General features: G+C 39.0%; 6 protein-coding genes across 7 annotated transcripts; 2 read left to right on the top strand and 4 right to left on the bottom strand.

Moving 5' to 3' along the window:
• Window positions 1-67: 67 nt before the first annotated feature.
• Window positions 68-8842, bottom strand: LOC136260969 (putative elongator complex protein 1). 2 transcript variants are annotated; one of them, XM_066054899.1, is made up of 34 exons: window positions 8610-8842; window positions 8351-8563; window positions 8138-8300; window positions 7998-8086; window positions 7849-7945; window positions 7695-7785; window positions 7524-7647; window positions 7357-7441; window positions 6596-6718; window positions 6451-6546; window positions 6154-6394; window positions 5955-6101; window positions 5801-5910; window positions 5369-5466; window positions 5206-5259; window positions 5052-5154; window positions 4884-4993; window positions 4614-4687; window positions 4489-4567; window positions 4355-4434; window positions 4230-4301; window positions 3789-3955; window positions 2307-2449; window positions 2128-2254; window positions 1754-1848; window positions 1642-1705; window positions 1336-1598; window positions 1229-1289; window positions 1068-1181; window positions 728-836; window positions 540-667; window positions 352-497; window positions 237-306; window positions 68-189 (listed from the first exon to the last, which is right to left on the bottom strand). In XM_066054899.1, the coding sequence occupies exons 1-34, from the start codon at window positions 8757-8759 to the stop codon at window positions 107-109; spliced, it is 3969 nt and encodes a 1322-aa protein (XP_065910971.1). In that variant the 5' UTR covers window positions 8760-8842; the 3' UTR covers window positions 68-106. The 2 variants fall into 2 exon arrangements, with proteins under 2 accessions (XP_065910971.1, XP_065910972.1); XM_066054900.1 differs by having other exon boundaries at window positions 68-186.
• On the top strand, window positions 8815-10108 carry LOC136261003 (telomere repeats-binding bouquet formation protein 2-like). The gene is made up of 4 exons (XM_066054964.1): window positions 8815-9014; window positions 9064-9145; window positions 9193-9410; window positions 9864-10108. Exons 1-4 carry the CDS (start codon window positions 8903-8905, stop codon window positions 9962-9964), a joined length of 513 nt encoding a protein of 170 aa, XP_065911036.1. The 5' UTR covers window positions 8815-8902; the 3' UTR covers window positions 9965-10108.
• Window positions 10003-11988, bottom strand: LOC136260988 (snRNA-activating protein complex subunit 3-like). Its single transcript, XM_066054943.1, has 11 exons — window positions 11629-11988; window positions 11552-11567; window positions 11425-11501; window positions 11306-11369; window positions 11158-11253; window positions 11070-11111; window positions 10793-10909; window positions 10650-10732; window positions 10422-10598; window positions 10264-10371; window positions 10003-10210 (listed from the first exon to the last, which is right to left on the bottom strand). Exons 1-11 carry the CDS (start codon window positions 11838-11840, stop codon window positions 10048-10050), a joined length of 1155 nt encoding a protein of 384 aa, XP_065911015.1. The 5' UTR covers window positions 11841-11988; the 3' UTR covers window positions 10003-10047.
• Window positions 11834-15572, top strand: LOC136260999 (eukaryotic translation initiation factor 3 subunit J-like). Its single transcript, XM_066054960.1, has 9 exons — window positions 11834-11919; window positions 11991-12082; window positions 12149-12194; window positions 14639-14718; window positions 14772-14886; window positions 14934-15016; window positions 15067-15124; window positions 15299-15372; window positions 15425-15572. Exons 1-9 carry the CDS (start codon window positions 11892-11894, stop codon window positions 15539-15541), a joined length of 693 nt encoding a protein of 230 aa, XP_065911032.1. The 5' UTR covers window positions 11834-11891; the 3' UTR covers window positions 15542-15572.
• LOC136260992 (receptor-type tyrosine-protein phosphatase N2-like) lies at window positions 15520-18110 on the bottom strand. Its single transcript, XM_066054951.1, has 14 exons — window positions 17951-18110; window positions 17827-17881; window positions 17676-17782; window positions 17583-17625; window positions 17470-17523; window positions 17194-17271; window positions 17064-17135; window positions 16909-17010; window positions 16786-16854; window positions 16635-16738; window positions 16104-16148; window positions 15981-16048; window positions 15686-15759; window positions 15520-15632 (listed from the first exon to the last, which is right to left on the bottom strand). The coding sequence occupies exons 1-14, from the start codon at window positions 18097-18099 to the stop codon at window positions 15570-15572; spliced, it is 1083 nt and encodes a 360-aa protein (XP_065911023.1). The 5' UTR covers window positions 18100-18110; the 3' UTR covers window positions 15520-15569.
• Window positions 18111-18119: 9 nt separating this feature from the next.
• On the bottom strand, window positions 18120-20262 carry LOC136260982 (RNA-binding protein MEX3B-like). The gene is made up of 2 exons (XM_066054936.1): window positions 19858-20262; window positions 18120-19694 (listed from the first exon to the last, which is right to left on the bottom strand). Exons 1-2 carry the CDS (start codon window positions 20090-20092, stop codon window positions 18583-18585), a joined length of 1347 nt encoding a protein of 448 aa, XP_065911008.1. The 5' UTR covers window positions 20093-20262; the 3' UTR covers window positions 18120-18582.
• Between the last annotated feature and the right edge of the window lie 6 nt (window positions 20263-20268).

The following is a 20268-nucleotide window of genomic DNA, read 5'->3' as shown; positions in this document are numbered from 1 at the left end:
CTCGCACCGGGGGAGGTGATATACCTAATAATACTACACGTGACGTGAGAGATGATTATTTATTCGCTTGAATTTAGATCATTATAGGAATTGCTAAAATATGAAATCATGTAAGGAAATCCAGCTTCCATTTCACTTCCGGTATAGCTGGTACTACAGTCACAGCTTGTGGGAGCTTGTTGGAATCTGCTAAGGTCACTACAATATTATAATCTTGTGCACAATGAATAGCAAACCTTGTTCTCTTTCATCAGCCAAACCAGTAACAATACTGTTAGCTGTGGACTGTGGTCCAGTTAGAGATGTCTGTATCAGAAAATGATTTGGATTTAAGTCACATATAGGTCTTACAGTGTTCTGTACATCCACTGGGGTCCAGATAGATGGAATGCGACTCTTTACTATTCCTAGTAGTGTAGCAAATGCAGACTGCAGTTGTTTGGCTAACTGATCCTTGTTAAACTGTACTAATATTGTCAGTAGCTGAGCAACGTCATCTACCAGACACATAAATGCAAATATTTCCCGTAACAACAAACTTTGCATGTTGCTGATGTTAGTAACAATGTCTCCTAAGGCAATAAGAAGGGCAACATCTTCATATTGGCTCCCTTCTTTCAGACTATATTTCTTTTTCTCTGCTTTGCGGCGATTTTTTCTTGAATGTCTAAAAAAAAAAACAGTTCACACATTTTTTAACCTTGCAAAACAAAATTTCACATCTTACGCAGTAGTCCTGCTGTGGACACTGGTAGAACCTGAAGCACTTCGTAGAGAAGTGACACTGCTAGTCTCAGAAAACAAATCCTCTTTGTCTTCCTCCACCATTTCGCCGTCTGGTACAGGATGGAAATAATAAATTGATAAAATCTATTACCAAGAGTTTGTGGTATATAGTGGTATATAGTGGTTTAATAGACACTGAACTCAAATAACAATTTGTGGTTAAACTGTATAACAAATTTAACTAAGATTTGATGTCTTAGTCAACACTTTGGGTCAGCTTTTATAGGGAATCAGACCTGATAACAAAGTGTCTCAGTTCCCTTCCCTCAGAAACCACCCACCTGCTATCAGGGCAGCATGAGCTGCTTTGGTTGCCCTCACTATGTACAGCCTTGATGAATACTGAGTGAAATTCCTGTCCACTGTCTCTAACGTGGCCATGAAGGTCTGCTGGGCTGTAGTGACATTGAAAACACAACAGCATAAAATAGATCATACACACCTTCTGTGATGGCAGGCTCTATGTGAGTCAATACAATGTCAGCTCTAGAGTTCTGGTGAGCCTATATGAAAATGATAGAAAGAGAGAACACCTATTTTAATGTTCACCAAACAAAGTGCATCTTCCCAAGCTCCACCCTCCAATAGCACCACTATGGCCTCTTCTAAATCATGGGCATATGTAATCAGAACTTGTGCAGCTTCTTTATATAGACGTTTCTGTCTCAGTGTGTTAGCCGTGCGGTGTGCCAATTTTGTCTTCTCTTCTGGTGGCTGATTGAGCTCCGCAGACAGTGTAAAAGCTTGCTGCCAACAGCCCCACCTCTCACATGCAGCCAGGGCTGCAGAAAGCTGCTCAGCTTTCCTATACACTATCAGACAGATCAGCAAATGACAGCCTTATCCTACGCTTACTCAACATGGCTTCTCTAAATTGCTTCTTTTCAGCTAGATAACTTCCGTATTCAAGAGCAATAGCCTATTACCATGTTGGTAACATTCTATTAAACATCAAATAGCTACATACCTTGTATTGTTCTGTTCTGTCAGAGTATAACTCTATCCCTAGACTATATAGGTGGTGTGTTTTAATTAAGAGCAGTGCTTCTTCAAATTTATCATCTGTGGAAATAGTAAAAATCATCTTAACTGCTGAACACTACTGAATAAATACAAACAAATTTATTGCGCAGTAAAACTCTCTAGAGGTAAAAAATGCAATCTATGGAGCTAGACTTGTTGGGGCCAAAATCTTTGTCATTATATGGAATTGTTTTTATATTGAGTTCTTAATTTGGAGACTTTCCTAAAACAGATTTTACCGTAAACACTATAACAGCTAAACATATTTAAAGAGTATTCAGACAGTGTGAGGTAAACAGCTCCTCCATCATGACTCACCACTACACTTGCTGAGATGAGAGAGAGCCTTAGAGTAACGTTGCAAATGACGGTCAATAGAATATCTTTGATAGTGAGTGTCCATTTTACGCAGCTGGTTTAGGAATGGAAGATATTCCTTAGGATCCTGGGACATTATCACATGAAGTAAGACGGTCATCACATAGAGGATATTGTACCTTCTGTGACATCTCAGCCACTAACAAGACCAGCTCAAAGTCATACATACCCAAAGCAACATCATACAACTGATTGACATCAACAAGAAGGAGGGAGTATTTGAGAGCTTCTTCAACACCGATCCCTCCATTAGAGCTAGCAGCTGTAATGAGCATAATAGATACATGAATAATCAAATCTAATAAAATTATGGTACACTCAGTACTGATTATTGAATAATTGTACAGTATACTTTAAAGTCTCTACCAGTGCCTACCATATATTGCAAATGGTTCAAGGTAGAAAGTTTCATGGATTTTGCAATGTCAGCAAACCACTAAACGTTTACTGTTAATATAGTCAATGCTCGTGTATTCTACAATAAAAAAAACTACATTTCGATAAGTTTCGATAACAAAAACCATTTTATCATAATCAACTATAATCTCAATAGTGAAATGAGATGTTGATAATATGAAATTCATTATCTTTATTATGATAACGACATAAGTATCGAGACATAGGTATCACGATAGTCACATCATCATTATTATCGCACAGTACATAGCAGACAGCAACTAATGATTTGACCATTTATCCCTTACAAATTTCTAAGAAGAGATGAGATCAAGTAGCCTGTATGAATGACTAAAGTTCACTATCACCAGAAGGAAGGAAAAAAGTCATCGTGCTAATTGGTCACTTTTCTATTTCAAAGGATCATTCAATCAGCCCCATTGAATGGATCATCAATACTAGATGTGTTAACTAACTCGGTATCCTGTACCACTGTAACGCCATCAAGTGCTGCCAAGGGTTATGTGAACTCTTGATGCTGCAGGGTATGCCAACTCTTCTCTCTCATTTCTAGTCAACATAATAATAATAGACTTCAATACATTACTTGCTAGACTACTGCAGGCATACGATGTACAGCAAACCTTGAGCAGACACCATTTTAATAATTCAATCTTATGTCATGTCAAATAGGCTCTAGTGTGTCACAATCTATATCAAGTAGCAATGTAGATTTTGCTAATTATAAATTATATTTAAACTTACACAATAGTTAACCAGATATTATTTAAAATCTTACATACTTGTATTCATTCCCTAAAATTTCTCATTATCAGAAAATATCTGAAACTAAATAAAAGCCAACACTGATATTATCAATTAATAAACTAAGTTCTGGTGTTTTTCTGGTTATTGAGTAATAACAAAAAAGGCCATCTCGTAACAAGGCCATAGTTTGTTGGTCTTGAAGACGTCCCTATTAATGAGGTGGCCCTAAAAAAGAGGTTTCATTGTACATTGATATGGATACCAGCCAGACAAGACCATAATAATGTGAACTCATAATTCCTAGAACACCTGAAGAAATGAAAGTTTTTGACTTCTTGTACAAGGAAGAAGTCAATCCTTTTGATAGTAAGCCCACCAGACTTTATATATTATCAAAGACACAGATGCGCATACACACACACACACACACCACAAACCTTGAAGCTGTTTGATCTTAGTTAGAACAGTTTCCAGTTGAGGAGTGGTCTTCTTTACTAGGGCAGTAATGGTGGGAAGAAGGAGATGACTTTGTGTAGAGTACAGCCGGTCAAGACACACTAACACCGCATCACACACAACATCAACTTTGCTGTCATCTTTCTCACTGGACAGTAACATATAATAACACTAATATCAGCCCATCAACATTACTAAACTACACAGGATACAAGTGTTATTGGATGTGAAGATTAACATTACAGCAGCTTCAACTCACAGTGAAAACTACTCTACATGTAGCACAACGAAGACTGACAAATGTACATAGTTATGAAACAAACAACACAAGACACTACACCACTCCACCCATTATGATAATGTTGATACACAATGTAAATTAGTGACCAACAGATATGGGCAAGGTAATTTAGATTACTTACTTGTTAGGTACTTTACCATCACTAAGTTGTCGGGGTTTACCAGAATACATGGTGATAGTCACATCCTGTTCACTGTAAGAACACACACAAGTAGAAAACAACACAGCCTGCCAGTCTGTTCTAACCTTAACTCAGTCAGAAACAAACTCAGACCTCCAACTGATTCTAATTGTTGGACAACTTCAGTCACATTGTCCAAGAATAGCTACAATAGGGGTGTTACTATGACAACCACACAGGTTTAATAAATGGGTGCTACCTGTGGATTGTGGTCATATAGTAAATTCATATTGATACGATGTTTTCTCATGATCACAAATGACTCACGAAACTTCTGACTACAATACAAAATGTCAAATCAGGCATACACATTCCTTTACTAACTTGTCTAACAGGTTACGCAAATGTGACAATACCAAGGCACGGGGGTTAATTGTCTCTAGGTTACCACGAGGCATCTACAGAATGACACATCATAAAATCATTATGTCACACACACGCGTACACACACACGCGCGTACACACACTAGCAGACTATCAAACAATAGTTATTTGGTGACTAGCGCAGTTCCTAACATAAACAATGTTACATCATACATGTTATGTCATATATACTCTGTACTGTACACTGTTATGTCATGTGTTGCTACATACCTGGAGAACCACTCTAGTGTCATGTGATATGGCAGTCACAATCCTGGAACCACGTTCCACATTCCGCACGTATTCATTCCCAATACTGTCACTTTGTAACAACTTCAAGTCTATAAAATTTTGCCACAGTCTCACATGAGACAACATGTTGTGTTGTTAAAGGATCACCTGACACATCCTGGTGTAGGCTAACACAGTAACACACATGAGAGTGTGTCGTCAATAACAAGAAGGTGTCGTAGACATAGAACGAGGAACAATTGTTAGACAGCTGTGTGTACACTCCATATGAAGGAGAAACAGCAAACTGGATGAGACTTACTTGGGTAGTGTTGACATACAATCTGCCACGCTCACTCAAACTGACTACACAAGTCTAACAAGACGAATGCATAGTTAATAAACACATGTATTACATAGGTACATGAGCCATCTGAACATGATCTTTGAACATGATCTTTGAACATGATATACTTTGCACTTACTTGATCATTAAACACAGCTAATCGCATGTGAATACAAGGCTCTGGTAACTGTAGGTCCCTCCCACCTTGATGTAACATCCACGGGGAGAGGCCAGCCTCTAGAGTAAAAAGTAATGGTCTGCATTACTTTGTAATCACAGACAGACAGACTCATATAGAGACAGAAAGACATGAGCACAAAAAAAGAAAGCTTCCAGTAGCTGTGAGGAACACCACCCACAGGGGTGCCTGTGCACAACTCAGGTACTAAAGCTGGTGCAGGCAAAAATACATTTCACAGATAGAGGTTGTGGAACCCTAAGTTCCAACACTGCTAAGAACAGTTGAGCATTTGCTCTCCCAGTTAACACCAATTTACCATTATACAGCTGGGCTCACACACACACACACGAGCGCACGCAGACACACACATGCACACACATGGATACACACCGGGTGAGTAATGTAGTATACTCCCATTGATTAGCTGTATAGCAGTTGTTGATGGGTTCATACTATGAACAGCAAGTACAGGCTCTTCACAAGACCACACATTAGCCACTCTACAAAGACAGTATAACAATATGCCACAAATGCTATGTCCAACTTGATATGATAGTCGTCCTCTGAATGAGTCAACTGATACTCATACAACTGATCTGACTGTGTTGTCATGTCCCACACAACCCCTAGCAACAGACTCTCACTGTACCAGGTAAGATGGCGATGTATCACAACTCCATTAAGTGGTAAACTGTAATGACGGCAACATCATGACTGCTAGCTTAATGCCAGTAATCCTACACCTTGTTGTAGCTACCAATTTCGGACATGTCACTACTTGGCTGAAGCCATGTTGATCCTTGCTTGACTGCTCATCCAGTGAAATAAAGAACAAAGCAACTCTTCCATCTGATTGTGACACCAGCATACGCTGCAAACAAGGGCTGAATGTCACTTCATTTGCAGGTGAGGACAGTTTTAACTCATGAGAACACATAGGAGGAGGAATAACACATTTTCTAAATGGCGTATATAACAGCTGACCTAACAAAAATATATCCTAACAACAAGCAGTTACTACACAAGAAGAGAACACTCACTTCCATCAATCAATACAACTGCAGCACGATTGTTAGGAGAACTTCCTTCAGTCTGGGAAATTCCCCACTTGAAATCGTAACTTATGTATTGACCAGCTAACAAGGACACAACAATGAACACATGTTATCATATCCCCTCCCCCACCAGTGGTGATGACATGTAGCTTCAACTGGTTGATTGGATCCCACAAGAGTCCGGCAACACCATCCAAGAATTTTAGCTCCATTTTCAGGTACCAATGATAATTTGATATGGACCACAATTGGACTATAAAGAACACAGCATATTAATAATTTGGCAAACCTATGCTATATCAACTGAAAGGATTCATTCCAAATTTATGCATAAGCTGCCGTCATCTTTCAGTTCCAAGTTTCAATTTACATTGACTGAACGTCGCCGTTTTCATACAGCTATTCAGATTTTTAAATCTTTACATCGAATTTCTCCTCCTTATTTACATGATATATTCCAGTTTTCGAAGGATGTTACTGGTCATCTTAGTCGTAATGTTAATCGTTTATTTGTTCCTAGAGTGTTTATCAACTATGGCAAGCGAACTTTTTTCTACCGAGGAACTGTTTTATGGAACAACCTTAAGTCTACTGTTACTGGGGCTGCCACTTTGTCGTCATTTCGTAATTATTATCTTAATTCTTAATTCCTGTGTAATTTTGTCTATGTATCCTTAGTTGTGTATGTATGTTTTTTTTTGTTTTTTTTTGTATATTATTAGTTATTGTATGTGTCTATTGTATGTTTGTTCAGGGCTCCACTGAAAATCAGTTTTACTGAGTGGACTCCCTGCTTAAAAATTACAATTACAATTACAATTACAACAGGAGACTATAAATACCTTGTGGCAATGACTACAACATAATACTGTAGTTGTATGGTATACTAACCATAAGCATCATGGCGGTCAGGCTGCAAAGGATCCAGCCACACCCCCAACACTGATGAGCTAGTATTCCATGTCAACTGCTGCACCTGCAACAATCAGCATATGCACAAGTAAACACCACTGTTACATATCCAGCATACTCACTGCTAGCATATAACAACCACTCACCTTCACTTCATCTTGGGCAAATGGTAAGGTAAAGCTGCCATGCTGTAAACCATTTCGTTCAAAGAACACAATGTCATGCTTGTGGGGCCTTCGCTGAGTTGACGCTATCAAGTTTCCACAGGGACTACAAAGTGACAGAGCTCTACAAGTAGCGGTGCAATCCATGCATACCGCCAGCTCAGTGGATGTTCCAGTCCATCCAGGGGTTCAGCAGTAGAATGTAATACTAGTTCTCTACTCCACACACGTACTATACGTTTGCCTACATAATAAGGTACACAATACACTACAGTCAACGGAAGTGCTGTGATATACACATTCATACCTGTGTCAGGGTTGAGAGTAGAGCATACAAAATATTGTCCATCTTCTCGCCAACTGACACGAGGCTTGCCATCATCAGCAAGCAAAGCTGTCCCAGCCTATACATTCATTAATCGATGATCTATCCAACACAGCAAAGCTACTTTGTACCTCCTTCTCCTTGCTTTGGGCAGCTGCTTTTCCAAGGGAGCCATGAAATTGTGTCTCCTTTTTGCCCCAACCAACATTAATGGGCTCAGCTGCAAGGAACAAGAAACCTAACAAAAGGCTTCTGTGAAATCTTTAAAAACCTTCTCCAAAGCCTGTTTGGTGAGCAGCTTGTTCAGACAATGTGTCAAAGTCCCTTGTCATCAATACAAGCTTGTAGTTAGCAGTGACAAACAAAACAAGCTCCTGATCAGGACTCCATGACATACAGTTAATACCATCATCACAACATCCTACACACTCTAACTACACAGAATACAAGGATGGTGGTCAGTGTAGCTATAGTTAGTGCTGACCTCATGAGGACTTGTGTGTAATAACAATACTTCACCAGTGTTTGCAGCAATGCAGACACACTCTATTGCAGCAACACTTTCTAAATGTACTATTTTCGCACCAAGCGCTATCCCATCACCATAGACCTGAAAAATGTCTACTGCAAGGTCTGCTGGCTGTGCAGCACTAGTGTCCTCTGCACTGACTTTGTGCAGACACGCAATTGGCTTAATCTGCAAAGTAATCTGTGAGTAATGGCTCAATGCCGACTCCACATACTTCATTATCTTCAACATTCGTGCAGTATATTGCCTCATTGGTAGCTATCCAAATAACGCCCATCAACTGATCGACAGCAAAACATTGTACGCCACTAAGCAGGTTAGTTTTAGGGAGCACAACTTGCTTGACTAGCTGTAGATTATCCATCTCTTACTTCTGTACGCTGCAGTTGGTCAGCACCGAAAAACAAAACCACAATCGATTGTTGTATTATATTAAAATTCAGCCGGCCGTGGGCGGCTCAGGTTACCTAGCAGCGTCTAGGAGGACCAGAGAATATCTATACCGTAATGTACGCGGATAAGAGTAGCTCGCTAAGTTTATCTGACGGTTATATGCCATTCAAAGGATGGACGGCATGGTTTTCTGCTAGCGTACAATCATCTTACAAGGAGTGTTGGGGTATGTGGTGACTGGCTGATAACATTAACTTATTTGTACGCACAAACAGACAGATATGGCGGCAAAAAGACTGACGAGTTCACCGCACATTTCATCTTCAGTAAAGATGCAACCGCCAAGGACACGTTCACGTGAGTGTTTACCTTGTGTGTAAACGTGTAGCAGCTTACCCTGACAGTGTTCATCGAGACCAGCCGCAAGTTAGTGTTTTTAAGCCAGAATGGATTCATGCTGTTGTGAAGAAAGGAAAGGACATGTCCGCAGTTCCCATCGGATCATATTTTCTGCCACCACATCATGTACCAGTAAAGTCAAAGACTACTGAAGTCATTTTGCCAATTGTTCCAGAGGTGCGAATTGCTAAAGCAACACAGGAAGAGACCAATGTAGAAATGGGTACGTCTGACCAAAACTTTCTAATTGAACAATCAGTATTAAGCTTACACATACATAGATATCCCCTTGTCTATATGAACACATGCAGTGTAGCGGAGCTTTGAAGTATAGAAAGAGAGCCTCAAATAACTTTAGAATTTTCTACATTTCTATCACCTGCTTATTTACAGGGACCATCTTATACTTACTAGTCATTGCATTATATAGAAGCTTCTTAATTGTTGAGGGAAGGTTGTTATATTATCCTCTGCAGTTGTGCAATATATCTCAACAGAAGATGTATCCATCTGCAGTAGGTAACTTTTCTATTAAGTATTTTCACATTTAGACTGGGCTATATAGTTAGTGCTGTGCATGTCAATGACAGTATTTTGGGTAAATTAAACTCTAATAGAGCAGTCACTTTCTAACTGTTGAACATATTTGGCCAGCTTTTCAATGGTCTCTCTACAGGGTTTCTACACATTGACCAACTACCCATGCCTAAAGGACCAGTGTTTGAGTTTATAGCCAAACAAAATGGCTGCTCACTGAAGAAACGAAGTAAAACATGAGACAAAAAGTTATCAAGTGATATCGTCAGTGACACAAGTTAAGTGATGAAGAGAGTAACTGTTTATAAAACTCTTTTAATTATTTATGTATTGTGTGCTACCACTTGTTCTACATGATCATAATATGGATAAGCCTTAAAATTACATAGTTTTAAACCATCCTCAGTATAGTGCAACATCTTGAAACAACTATCACAGTAAAACGCTGGATCTTCTGCTGCTAGTTCATCATGTCTTGTAACCCAACTGACAATCACAATAGTATAGTAAAGACACTGGTTTATAATACGACAACTTACGTGGCTGTGTAGATGGCACAAATGCCACATACTCGTCGACGAGCCCTAGCTTGAAACACCAACAATGGGTACATCTTGATATCTTGACAATCATCAGGATGTAGCATGCTATATTGATAGATCACATTGACAGATTATTGACAAGTGAATCAACTCACGATACATCTGTAAACATCATGAGGTGTTCACAGTTTCCCTGGTGACAGTAGAGGTAGGGATAACCCAGTCTGATGATCAATTGGTCAAAATGAACTAAGGCCATGTCTACTGACTCAAATTGATCAAGCCGTGGTGAGTTGATACGTTCTGGGGCTGATGCCCAGTCAACAATAGTCCTAATGATGAAAGCATCATGTGAACATGAAAACATTAATAGTACCACTAACTTGCTGTAGTCCTCATTCACAGGATTCCGCATATCATTGTAAAAGGTGTTATCAATAAAAAAGAAACCAGAATGATCCTTCCTCTAACAAAATGGTAAATACACACTGAATGACAGTTGCATATTGTATTGATCAATTCATACCCCTTTTCCCAGCTCAAAAACATATTTCTGTACATCTTCAGATGGGTTCTCACTGCAGTCGTCATAGATAAGGTAGTCACTCTGGCATGATATGACATCCTTTAACACTGTCAGTGGCTGTACAGTAGTTGATCAGATATAATCCTTCTTTGTTAGATACCTTCTACAGTGGAACCTGGATAATGCGGATATCTCAGACTGACCAAAAAATAGGCCTGATTTTTTTTCTTATTAATTGAATATCCCCATTAACAGGTTCCACTGTGGTTGTATGTACCTGTGAACCAAGAACCTGAAACTCCATGTCTTTTTTCTTTTGCTATATAATAAGGTAACTACAAGAGAATAAGGAGCACAATTTTTACCCTAAATGGATGATGGATTGCTACAGTCAGTACCACTTCTGGCTGCTGCACTGGTTGACTAATGTATTCAGCTCCAGTATGAGAATCTGTAACTCGCTGGAGGCACAAAGATAACACACACAATCACTCCTGGCAATGTTGTGCATACCCTAGGGGCATAGTTGCTTGGTTCATCCTTCCTGGTAATGATATCCTTTGTGAGCTGGAAATTTCTGCATTTTCCATTAAGAGTACATGGCTAATAGATTATGGCTTTGAAGAGCTCACTTTATCACTTGTAGATTGTGGTCTCTTGGTAATCCTTCCACCCCCTTATTTTTAAGAGCCACGAGTCCCTCAGTTGGCTGCACAACAATTTTACATGTACACTGGGTGTGAATGCCTTACATCTTACTTTCAACTGCTCTACACTAGAAGTAATGTACAAAAGGCGATAAGGAATATTTTACCCAAAGGAAAGTTATGACTCACTTGCACACAGACTCCACCTCGTGGTAGATATCTGTTGAGACTTGCAGCTGCATAGCCAGGTCTTCCTCCTTTGGAACCATAACCTCGTATTGGCGATACAAAGTGTCACATTGTTTCTTAAACTCTGCAATGGAGATTCTCTCAGACAGCTCGGGATGTTCTCTGGTGTAAAACTTCGGCTCGTTGGGGACAGTCAATTTTTTCGCGGCCATTATTATCGGTTGTGGGATTAATTAAGCGAAACTATTAGAATACGGTGGCCAATGGCTGACGACGAGGATTTTTCATGGGGTAAGCGAACATCATTAGAAGCTGTAGACTTTAGAGCAAATAGTTATGTAACACGTTGTACTAATATGCAGATGCCGATGATTTCGACCCTGACCAGGGCTTCAAGGAGAAGGATAAAGAAAGTGATCGCTGGGAGGGCGAAGATGAAGGCATCGAGTTACCAGTGAGTGAAATATTGTAGCATCGTACATTAGAACATCGTGTAGCGAAATATCTCGTATCTGTTTAGGACCATAAACAGGAGACTTCACAACAGGATGATGCACAGAAATCTGGTACAGTTTGTGTTGTCATAGTAGAGACAGGTATCAGACACGTGTAGTCAAAGGAAGTTGTTCTGTTGCCCTTGTATATTAACCATCCTGGAGTTCATAAGTACACATGGCCTCGTGTGTTTTTTCCTGATGTACAGGATGAGTTAGAATTAGTCCTTTGGTTACATAAATTGCAAAATGTACTAGTACACATCCTTCATTTGTAATCATTTTGTGATTCCTAGTACGTTACAGCAGCAATCAACCCTGCTATTTTCTGACCCAATGACGTTGAGCAAACAATATCCATTTGGATTGAAAATATTAATGCCATTTACACATCTTTGCCTGCATAATTTTCAAGACTACTATAACACATTTCATTGTTGAAGCAAATTGATTTTTATTCTATTAGAATATTAATAGAATAAAAGTTGTGTGTTAATTTGTAGGAGGTCCTTGTGCTGACAATTTTGCATACTGAGATAACATGACCTCCAGCTTGAGGGGGAAAAAACAATTCAGTTTGCCTGGCCTAACTAGTGCAGTGAGTGTACAGTAACTCTCTGTGGTGTGTTCCTGGAAGTAATGCATGAGTAAGAGTAGAGCATTACATTACCTGTTAGTAGACAATACACATCAACCAAAGTATGAATAAAATGTGCTATAGTATTTGCTGTGTTTTCCATATTCCTAACCTACATGTAATTATATGGATGTTTGGTAAAACAATATCTAGAAGTGTGATATTCTTTTACACATAAAATGGAGTGGCTGGTTAATAGTACTGTACTGCCCATTAAAATGATTCATTATTGTAGCAGGGGGGTAATTGATATTCCTTGATTGGTTGCACTTTGTATGTACAGTGATCTGTACACATTGATACTACTACTTAGTCTCGCGTGGCCAGACCACTTTTTTCTCTTTTTCATTGGGTCGGGAGAAAAAAGGGTCTGGTCCAGTTCGAATACCCACACTCGTTCTGAGAACCCCGCTTGCAGTGGGGATAGAAACGTGATCCGATACTACCTTACAGTCGCATACGTGTTTTAAAATTAAGCGCGTTGTATATTTACATGGAATCTATCTCTCCTAAACATCACCTGCCTGCTCAACACTAAATGGTCGGAATCCCATTCTTTGAATGGCCGTTGTAATGGTAGATTAAACGTACATTAGTGCTCCAATTTCCAGGTAAATATATAACACGCTTAATTTTAAAACACGCATGCGACTGTAAGGCAGTACTGGATCACATTTCTACCCCCAGTTCTCAGAACGAGTGTGGGTATTCGAACTGGACCAGACCCTTTTTTTCTCCCGACCCAATGAAAAAGAGAAAAAAAGCGGTGGTCTGGCCACGCGAGACTAACTACTACTTACTGCGATTGTATCATGTCAATCAAAGAGGAGTATCCAGGGGTTCTTATAAGTGATTTTAGACCTGGTGATTAAATGAGTCTGACATCTATTCAATTTCTTAGTCCACACATAGTCTAGCCAGCCAGCCTGTATTTTTTCTTTTGTCCAACTAAACGACTAAATACAAGCTGGCTGGTGAGACTAGTCCACACGAGGAGCAGGTAGTGATGGTTAAGTGGTGGTGAGAATATTTATGTTATCAACTCAGTTTGTAGCAAAACGCAACAGTGATGTTTATTAGATAAGCTTTTTAGCACCCTGAAATTTAAACACACCCGGGTACCTTGTGATGAATATCCAGGTAATATTGAACCAGCTTTAATGCAGAAAATACATACACTGAAACCTCACTTAGCGGTAACTTCTTTAATAAGACCACCTTGTTATTGAGGTCACCTCTAGTAAGTTTCAAACACAGCCAAGATCTTGTTATTGAGGCCCTAACAATGAAGTATCGCTACAACTAAATTGGGAGTACATTTTCTAAACAATTTTTGTAGATAAATCATGTGGCTGGTATTTCCACTGACAAAACCAATGAAGTACAAAGACATATCCTATTATTTCATTTTCCTGGTAACAGGACTCAGCACTAGCAGTTCTTTGTTTTTCCAAGGCCCAGGAATGTCATGTTTTTGACTAACCCAATAATGAATATTTTGATCAGCTTATATCAATCATATCACCACAAACTGTCCTTATGTTTTCACTAGTTCTATTACTACCACTACAGTTGTGATGATGCTTGTCAGTTCTGATTTTACAGGACAGTGTTAATTGGCAGTCCACTATTCCACCATTTGTGCTTGGATGGTTCTTGGCATTTGAAATGCCTCCCTAAAATCAAACACAGCAGGAACACTTGTTCACAAATACGAGATTTTCTTTTTGCATTGTAACTAACTGTAAAATTAAGTGATGGTTATTGTCGGGAGTTTATTCGGCGCTTGTAAGCTCCTGTTATTGTAAACCAGTAACATTTAATTTTGTAATGTTACCAAACTATAAACATGATGCAGTTTAGCGTTGTCTTGTTGTAGCTGCAACAAAGAAGTCAAAGGTAGAGAGAATTGAAGAGAAGAAAGCTGAAAGAAGAGCCAAAGAAGTTGAAAAGAACACGGTTATTGACTGCTGGTAGTAATAGAAAGCAGCAAACTACATTTGTTTTAACAGGGACAGGATGCTAAGGAACTGACACAAGAAGAAATCCACACAGAAAAGATGCGACTCCTTCAGCTACAGAAAGATGCAGATCTACAAGTAGCTAAAGAATTATTTGACATGGCAGGTAGGTAAAGCCATTTGAGAATGATCCAGTACACATCATCCTTCAAGATGGTTCAGAAGCAAAGTTATCTACTAAAGAGGATTTTCAAGCATTCAGTGAAAAGATCAGTAAAACACTTAAATTATACGAAGTTAGTTATGATTACTATTGAGTTCTCACTGTGTTATTATTCTTCTGTAGACTTCACCATTCTACTTCCAATGTCTGGAAGACATCTTGTTACAGTCATGTACAGCATGTGAGTACTAAAGCAATTGGTACCACTTCTAATATAGACATGATACAGTACAACTATTTCCATACTTAAGGGTAGTCATATTTCCTAACCTGACTAAATGATAGTGTACCATGTAAAAAAGGATTAATGTTGATTGTTGCAAGTTCTTATTTGTAGTTTGTTTTTATCCTTCAGTGGATCCTGAAGATTTAAGAAAGCTGTCAACAATGCTTAGTGCTCTAGCAACGGAAAAACAGAAGGCAGCCAAGGTAGTGTCTGTATAGCTAATTGGGCATGTCAGGTGAACAATATTTCTTACAGGGAACCACTAAGGCAAAGAGTAAAAAAGGTAAAACCATTGCTGTCGGCAAAAGTGCCAGAAGGATGGACATGGACTATGATGAATATTTAGGAGATGAATTTGATGATTTTATGTGAATTATTTCAATGAAACAAAAATCCGCATTTAGTCATTCAACAAGCTCTGTGTCTCTTCAACAATAGCAGCAATGGCCATCTCGTATTGTTCCTATTATGGTAAATGTATCACTTTTAAATAATAAGGAAGTGTAATAAGATCACCTTCGTAGTAACCAAGCCTGGCTTCTGATCTCTCAGATGCTCCAGTGTTGCAGACAGATTCACTTCTCTTGCACCTAAAGAAGTAAAACACTTGATACCTACCAGGAGGCCAATTGATGTGGTCATTCAGGATTATAATACATATCATTTACTACACTGATATGTTACAAAAGAAACATAAGCCACACCAAAATTAGCTTTGACTTTTATTATGAAGTCAGTGTATGTTTGTAAACCTTATAAAACTGACAACTCTCAATAGTGATGCTACGATTGAGTTACAACTAAGTCTCACCTCCCCTACATATTCTATTCAGTACAACATCAATCAGGCAGTATGCACCAGTATGGCTGATACCATCACTAAAAAAGTATTTTAAAAATTATGATACACAACAATAAACCACATTATTATTACCTGCAGTGGATTAACAAAGGTGAGCTAACCGCTTGGTTTACTTTTCTATAAATGACAATCAAATTGTAAAAATTATATTACAAAATTCCCCTTATATGTAATTTGTTGAGCATATTCATTGTAATGTGTGCAGGTGAAGTTTTACAAACTCAATTGGTTCATCACAAGCCTCCACAAAACTTGTCTATGCCTACACAAACTATGCCATAACCAGGAAAGACTATAACCACTAACCACAGATAGTAGAAAAGCTAACTGAATATTTCAGACTTGGGTTAGTGGAAATTCAATTTCAATTTCACACCCAACTGTGAATGCACTGTAGGAATGATGAAAGGATCAATTTGGGATAATTCCACTGTTTAAATAGTGAATGAAAACAATAGGAGCACAATACTTGTTGATGATAGATTGACCACACATGTGCCCAGACTAACACCATACATGCTGCACATTTTACAAAACAACAGCTCAAGATTTTTCACTTGTGAAAAGCTACACAACACTTAGATTACATCACAAACACTTCACCTCCTGAAACTTAACAGAGACTTGATGGTTGGTGAAGATGACTTCACAGGATGGGGCCAGTTAAGAAAGTGACACTGAGTAATCGTTGATGAGAAACGTTTCCCCTGCCACGTTAACAATAATCAACAAGGGCAAGTATAAACAAAGTAACCTCTGTCTCTTGAATGAAGAAGCTACGGATGACATAGCAGCCATGATGATGCTCGGATACCAACTGAACCTAAGAGAGGCAATGAAATCTGCTGCAGTGACTTTATCATGCCATCTTATTAACCTTAAACCGTCCATACTTCTTACTACTGTTCACCCAGTATTTTACATTAGACTTCAAGTTACCCAGCACCACAATTGTAGTCACACCCTTTCTGGCTACCAGCTGCATAGCATGTTAGTAACTATAACTATTGTGTTGTATACATCACAACTTGCCTCCCACAAGTCACTGGCACACCCTGGATGACTAGCTACTATATAGTCAGGTTTGTGATGGCTTCTGTCATACTAGAGAGTAAAACCCCATCATTACAAGAGAGAAATATCTTCAAAATGTGGGACTTACTATTGAAACAGGACTCCACAAAGATTCGTTACCACTAACTTTAGTGGGAGGTAGCTCTTTGCCATACTTCTCTAATGCCTATAAAAAGAAACCATCATCACATTGAAGCCCTACTGATCAGTGACATATGCTAGCATTTGGTTAAGTGGTCAACTAACAAACATAACAAGGATGGCTAATGGTGCCTGACTTAGGCCAATCCCATCTGAACAGCTGTAAGTATTCACCATTATTACTAGACTAACTGTCTTTGACTATGTACCAACATTGCCACACCTTCCAATCCTCATCAATTCTGTTCTTGTTCCCAGACAGATCTTCGATGTAAGACTATGGGGAGCATGGAGTGATTAGATTTACAATAATCAGACACATTTCAGAGTTCTTACCAATAACAGACGAACTGAGGAAATATCCAACTTTTGGCTCGGTCTGTATTCAACAAGATACTTACATCTCCAATTACAACAATCATTTCTTACTTCTCTTTCTGAATAGTGCACGGTCTATAGATGATAGGGTTGCTGTGTATCACACAGGCAGTCTTTACCATATGTCCACCACCATAAGCAGTGTCAACATCAGATTGCTAACAGTACCCATTACATAACTAGCGTGATAAGGATTCCTCACCTCATCGCCTCGCACTGGGATGTATTCATCATCAGCAGACCCCCCCAAAATGTATCTAATATTAAAGTGCGCAGCGGGTAATTGGTCGTCTCTGAACGGCTTCCGTTAATGTCATGTATTTTACCTTACAAGGATGTAGTACACTAGTATGGCCGCTACACTGGTTACAAGTAGTGATAACAGTACTATGAATACAACTATGAGTGAAGAAATAAGCGGAGCCAAAGCCTCTTCATCGCCATCGATATGAACACTCGCCGTAGGGTTAGCCATTATCTAAATACATCACGTGATTTCCTTATTAAAAATTAATAATCACATTAAAACAATCTGGATAAATTTACAAGGAAAACATTGATCAAATAAAATTATACATATATATAAAATGAAGTCTCGGTGCATATACAATGTATCAGTGAAAACAAATACAATCAAAAATTTAACTACTCCAATATAAATTTCTACATATAATATGATAAGTTCATCTGGTAAAGTTTTTCCTTATAAAATACTCTGAATTAATATACAATTATGTGCTCTAGGAGCAATAAAATTGGTAAATAAGACGGATATGTTTTGTAAATATGATAAATGAAAACTACAGTTTCTGTCTGCTGTATATGAAATGTAAAATAAGTTGAGTGCCGCAATATATAAACTTGACTAAATAAAAAGCAACAGAAAATAAGATTGCCCATCAGCAGCTTACAGCAAGATTGAGGTTTGAAGTCTACAGCAAAGTCAAAAAGGTCATGTTTAGTTAGAATAGATGCGTAGTTTACCAATAACCTGTGCTTCACACACTGGACAACTGGCCCTCCTGGTGACCAGGTCTGTTGCACATTCCAGGCAAAACATATTATGGCCACATGGAACCAATGCACACACCACCTCTTCAATTCCACATATGGTGCATACCTTATTGTGCCTTTTCATCATTACTGACGTTCCTTCTGACGAGTTTGACTCGATGCTTGAGCCAGGTGAATCCATCGTGAACACATCCACATCACATCCTAATTGTAAGGCATCCATTATGTCACTTATCTCTGTGTCTGCTGGGTCACTTAATAATGGCGAGGTTGAATATGAGAAGTTGTTTGTTGGGAAACCCAATGGGTCTGGGGTGCTGATAAAATCTGCTTCAGAAACACTCGCTGATCGACCAAACAGTGGATTTGAGATGGACCCATTAGACCAAGTAGTGGATGTAATTGTGTTAGTAATGGCACTATCAAGTGATCCTTTTTTGAACATGTCGGAGGAAAACATAGAACTGGACTTGCCACCAAACGTAGCTGACTTGGCTTTTGCTGAAAAATTAAATGATGGAGATGGCAATGGATCAGGAGAAAGTAAACTCTGATAATCTGAATCTTCAGAATCTGCAATGCTAGTACCAGTACGCATTGCAATATAGCTCTCAATTTCTTTCTTGGCTGATTCAACATTATCTGGAGTACCAGATACTTCAAAGCATGGCTCTTTGTCACGTGATGGAGTCACTATATAGGTGTTAGTAAGTTGTTGGATTCTTTTTACAGTGGCTCCCTTAGGCCCAACCACTAGTCCAACTACTTGATAAGGCACTCTCACTTTAATTGTAATATGGTGTTCGTCACTTGGTGATCCAAAAGGTGGCGACAATGTAACTCCTCGGGCGAGGCTGTTGCTAGCACTATTGCTGCTTGTCGAGCTCTTCCTGGACGCTCTGATTTGTGTAAAATGCTCAGCAGCTGCTTGTACCTCGCGTTTAGCCGCAGCAACATCTTCTGGTCTTCCCGTAATAATAAACACTGGCTCTTCTCCTCTTACAGGCGTCTTAATGTAGGTGTTTGTTTTTGCTCGTAATGCCTTGATTTTGCATCCTGAAATAGAAAATCAATAACATTTGTACAAAGTAAATGGTTGGAGGTTTATATTGCTTAGAACTATTGCACCACACGAAACACCATTACAATTAATACAATATATGATTCGGGAACACCTCTTGCTCTAAACGCACATGGACCAACAAAAAGGGTTACTCACCTTGTCTGCCAACAATCTCTGCAACATGTTCCGAGCTAGGCACTGGTACACATTCCGTGATGTTGTTTGTTCTCGGTTTTTGCTTCAATGCATTTTCTTCGAATAGTCCAGTTGGAGGCGCAGGACTTGACATACTGTACGTTGTGCTATTAAGGTTAGTCATTGATAACTCCAGTGCCACTTGCAGTGCCCTGTTCTCGTCGCCAAAGGGCCGGCGGTTCAATGCCTCCATCATTTTTGGAGGCTACTCAACTACCGAACAGTCAGTACACACACACTACACAAGCCCAATAATAGTTCCACTTGATATTAGCGAAGCCAACTACTGAAGACTAACTTTTGGCTACGCTAAACTTCAACTTATATAAAATCTTCCAACAACTTCGCTAACTCCTAGGCTAATGATTTCCG

This window comes from Dysidea avara, chromosome 7 (genome assembly GCF_963678975.1).
Source record: "Dysidea avara chromosome 7, odDysAvar1.4, whole genome shotgun sequence".
In the NCBI taxonomy this organism is placed as follows: domain Eukaryota; kingdom Metazoa; phylum Porifera; class Demospongiae; order Dictyoceratida; family Dysideidae; genus Dysidea; species Dysidea avara.
The sequence above is the reverse complement of the archived record's forward strand: the minus strand, read 5'-3'. Positions and strand labels throughout refer to the sequence as shown.

What these genes read in the sequence shown, in the direction of transcription:
- LOC136260982 (XM_066054936.1), bottom strand. Translation starts at nt 20,092, where the DNA reads ATGATGGAGGCATTGAACCGCCGGCCCTTTGGCGACGAGAACAGGGCA. An exon ending in AGAGATTGTTGGCAGACAAG is followed by an intron (nt 19,695 to 19,857) that starts GTGAGTAACCCT and finishes TTTCTATTTCAG; the next exon opens with GATGCAAAATCAAGGCATTA.
- LOC136260992 (XM_066054951.1), bottom strand. Translation starts at nt 18,099, where the DNA reads ATGGCTAACCCTACGGCGAGTGTTCATATCGATGGCGATGAAGAGGCT. An exon ending in CCTCAGTTCGTCTGTTATTG is followed by an intron (nt 17,524 to 17,582) that starts GTAAGAACTCTG and finishes TGCTCCCCATAG; the next exon opens with TCTTACATCGAAGATCTGTC. An exon ending in TCTTCATTCAAGAGACAGAG is followed by an intron (nt 16,739 to 16,785) that starts GTTACTTTGTTT and finishes TTAACGTGGCAG; the next exon opens with GGGAAACGTTTCTCATCAAC.
- LOC136261003 (XM_066054964.1), top strand. Translation starts at nt 8,903, where the DNA reads ATGTACGCGGATAAGAGTAGCTCGCTAAGTTTATCTGACGGTTATATG. An exon ending in ATCTTACAAGGAGTGTTGGG is followed by an intron (nt 9,015 to 9,063) that starts GTATGTGGTGAC and finishes ACGCACAAACAG; the next exon opens with ACAGATATGGCGGCAAAAAG. An exon ending in AGAGACCAATGTAGAAATGG is followed by an intron (nt 9,411 to 9,863) that starts GTACGTCTGACC and finishes GTCTCTCTACAG; the next exon opens with GGTTTCTACACATTGACCAA.
- LOC136260999 (XM_066054960.1), top strand. Translation starts at nt 11,892, where the DNA reads ATGGCTGACGACGAGGATTTTTCATGGG. An exon ending in CGACGAGGATTTTTCATGGG is followed by an intron (nt 11,920 to 11,990) that starts GTAAGCGAACAT and finishes ACTAATATGCAG; the next exon opens with ATGCCGATGATTTCGACCCT. An exon ending in GGATGATGCACAGAAATCTG is followed by an intron (nt 12,195 to 14,638) that starts GTACAGTTTGTG and finishes GTCTTGTTGTAG; the next exon opens with CTGCAACAAAGAAGTCAAAG.
- LOC136260969 (XM_066054899.1), bottom strand. Translation starts at nt 8,759, where the DNA reads ATGGATAATCTACAGCTAGTCAAGCAAGTTGTGCTCCCTAAAACTAAC. An exon ending in AGAGCCTGCCATCACAGAAG is followed by an intron (nt 1,182 to 1,228) that starts GTGTGTATGATC and finishes ATGTCACTACAG; the next exon opens with CCCAGCAGACCTTCATGGCC. An exon ending in TAACATCAGCAACATGCAAA is followed by an intron (nt 498 to 539) that starts GTTTGTTGTTAC and finishes TGTGTCTGGTAG; the next exon opens with ATGACGTTGCTCAGCTACTG.
- LOC136260988 (XM_066054943.1), bottom strand. Translation starts at nt 11,840, where the DNA reads ATGGCCGCGAAAAAATTGACTGTCCCCAACGAGCCGAAGTTTTACACC. An exon ending in CACAATCTACAAGTGATAAA is followed by an intron (nt 11,370 to 11,424) that starts GTGAGCTCTTCA and finishes TGGAAAATGCAG; the next exon opens with AAATTTCCAGCTCACAAAGG. An exon ending in GTGAATGAGGACTACAGCAA is followed by an intron (nt 10,599 to 10,649) that starts GTTAGTGGTACT and finishes TTTCATCATTAG; the next exon opens with GACTATTGTTGACTGGGCAT.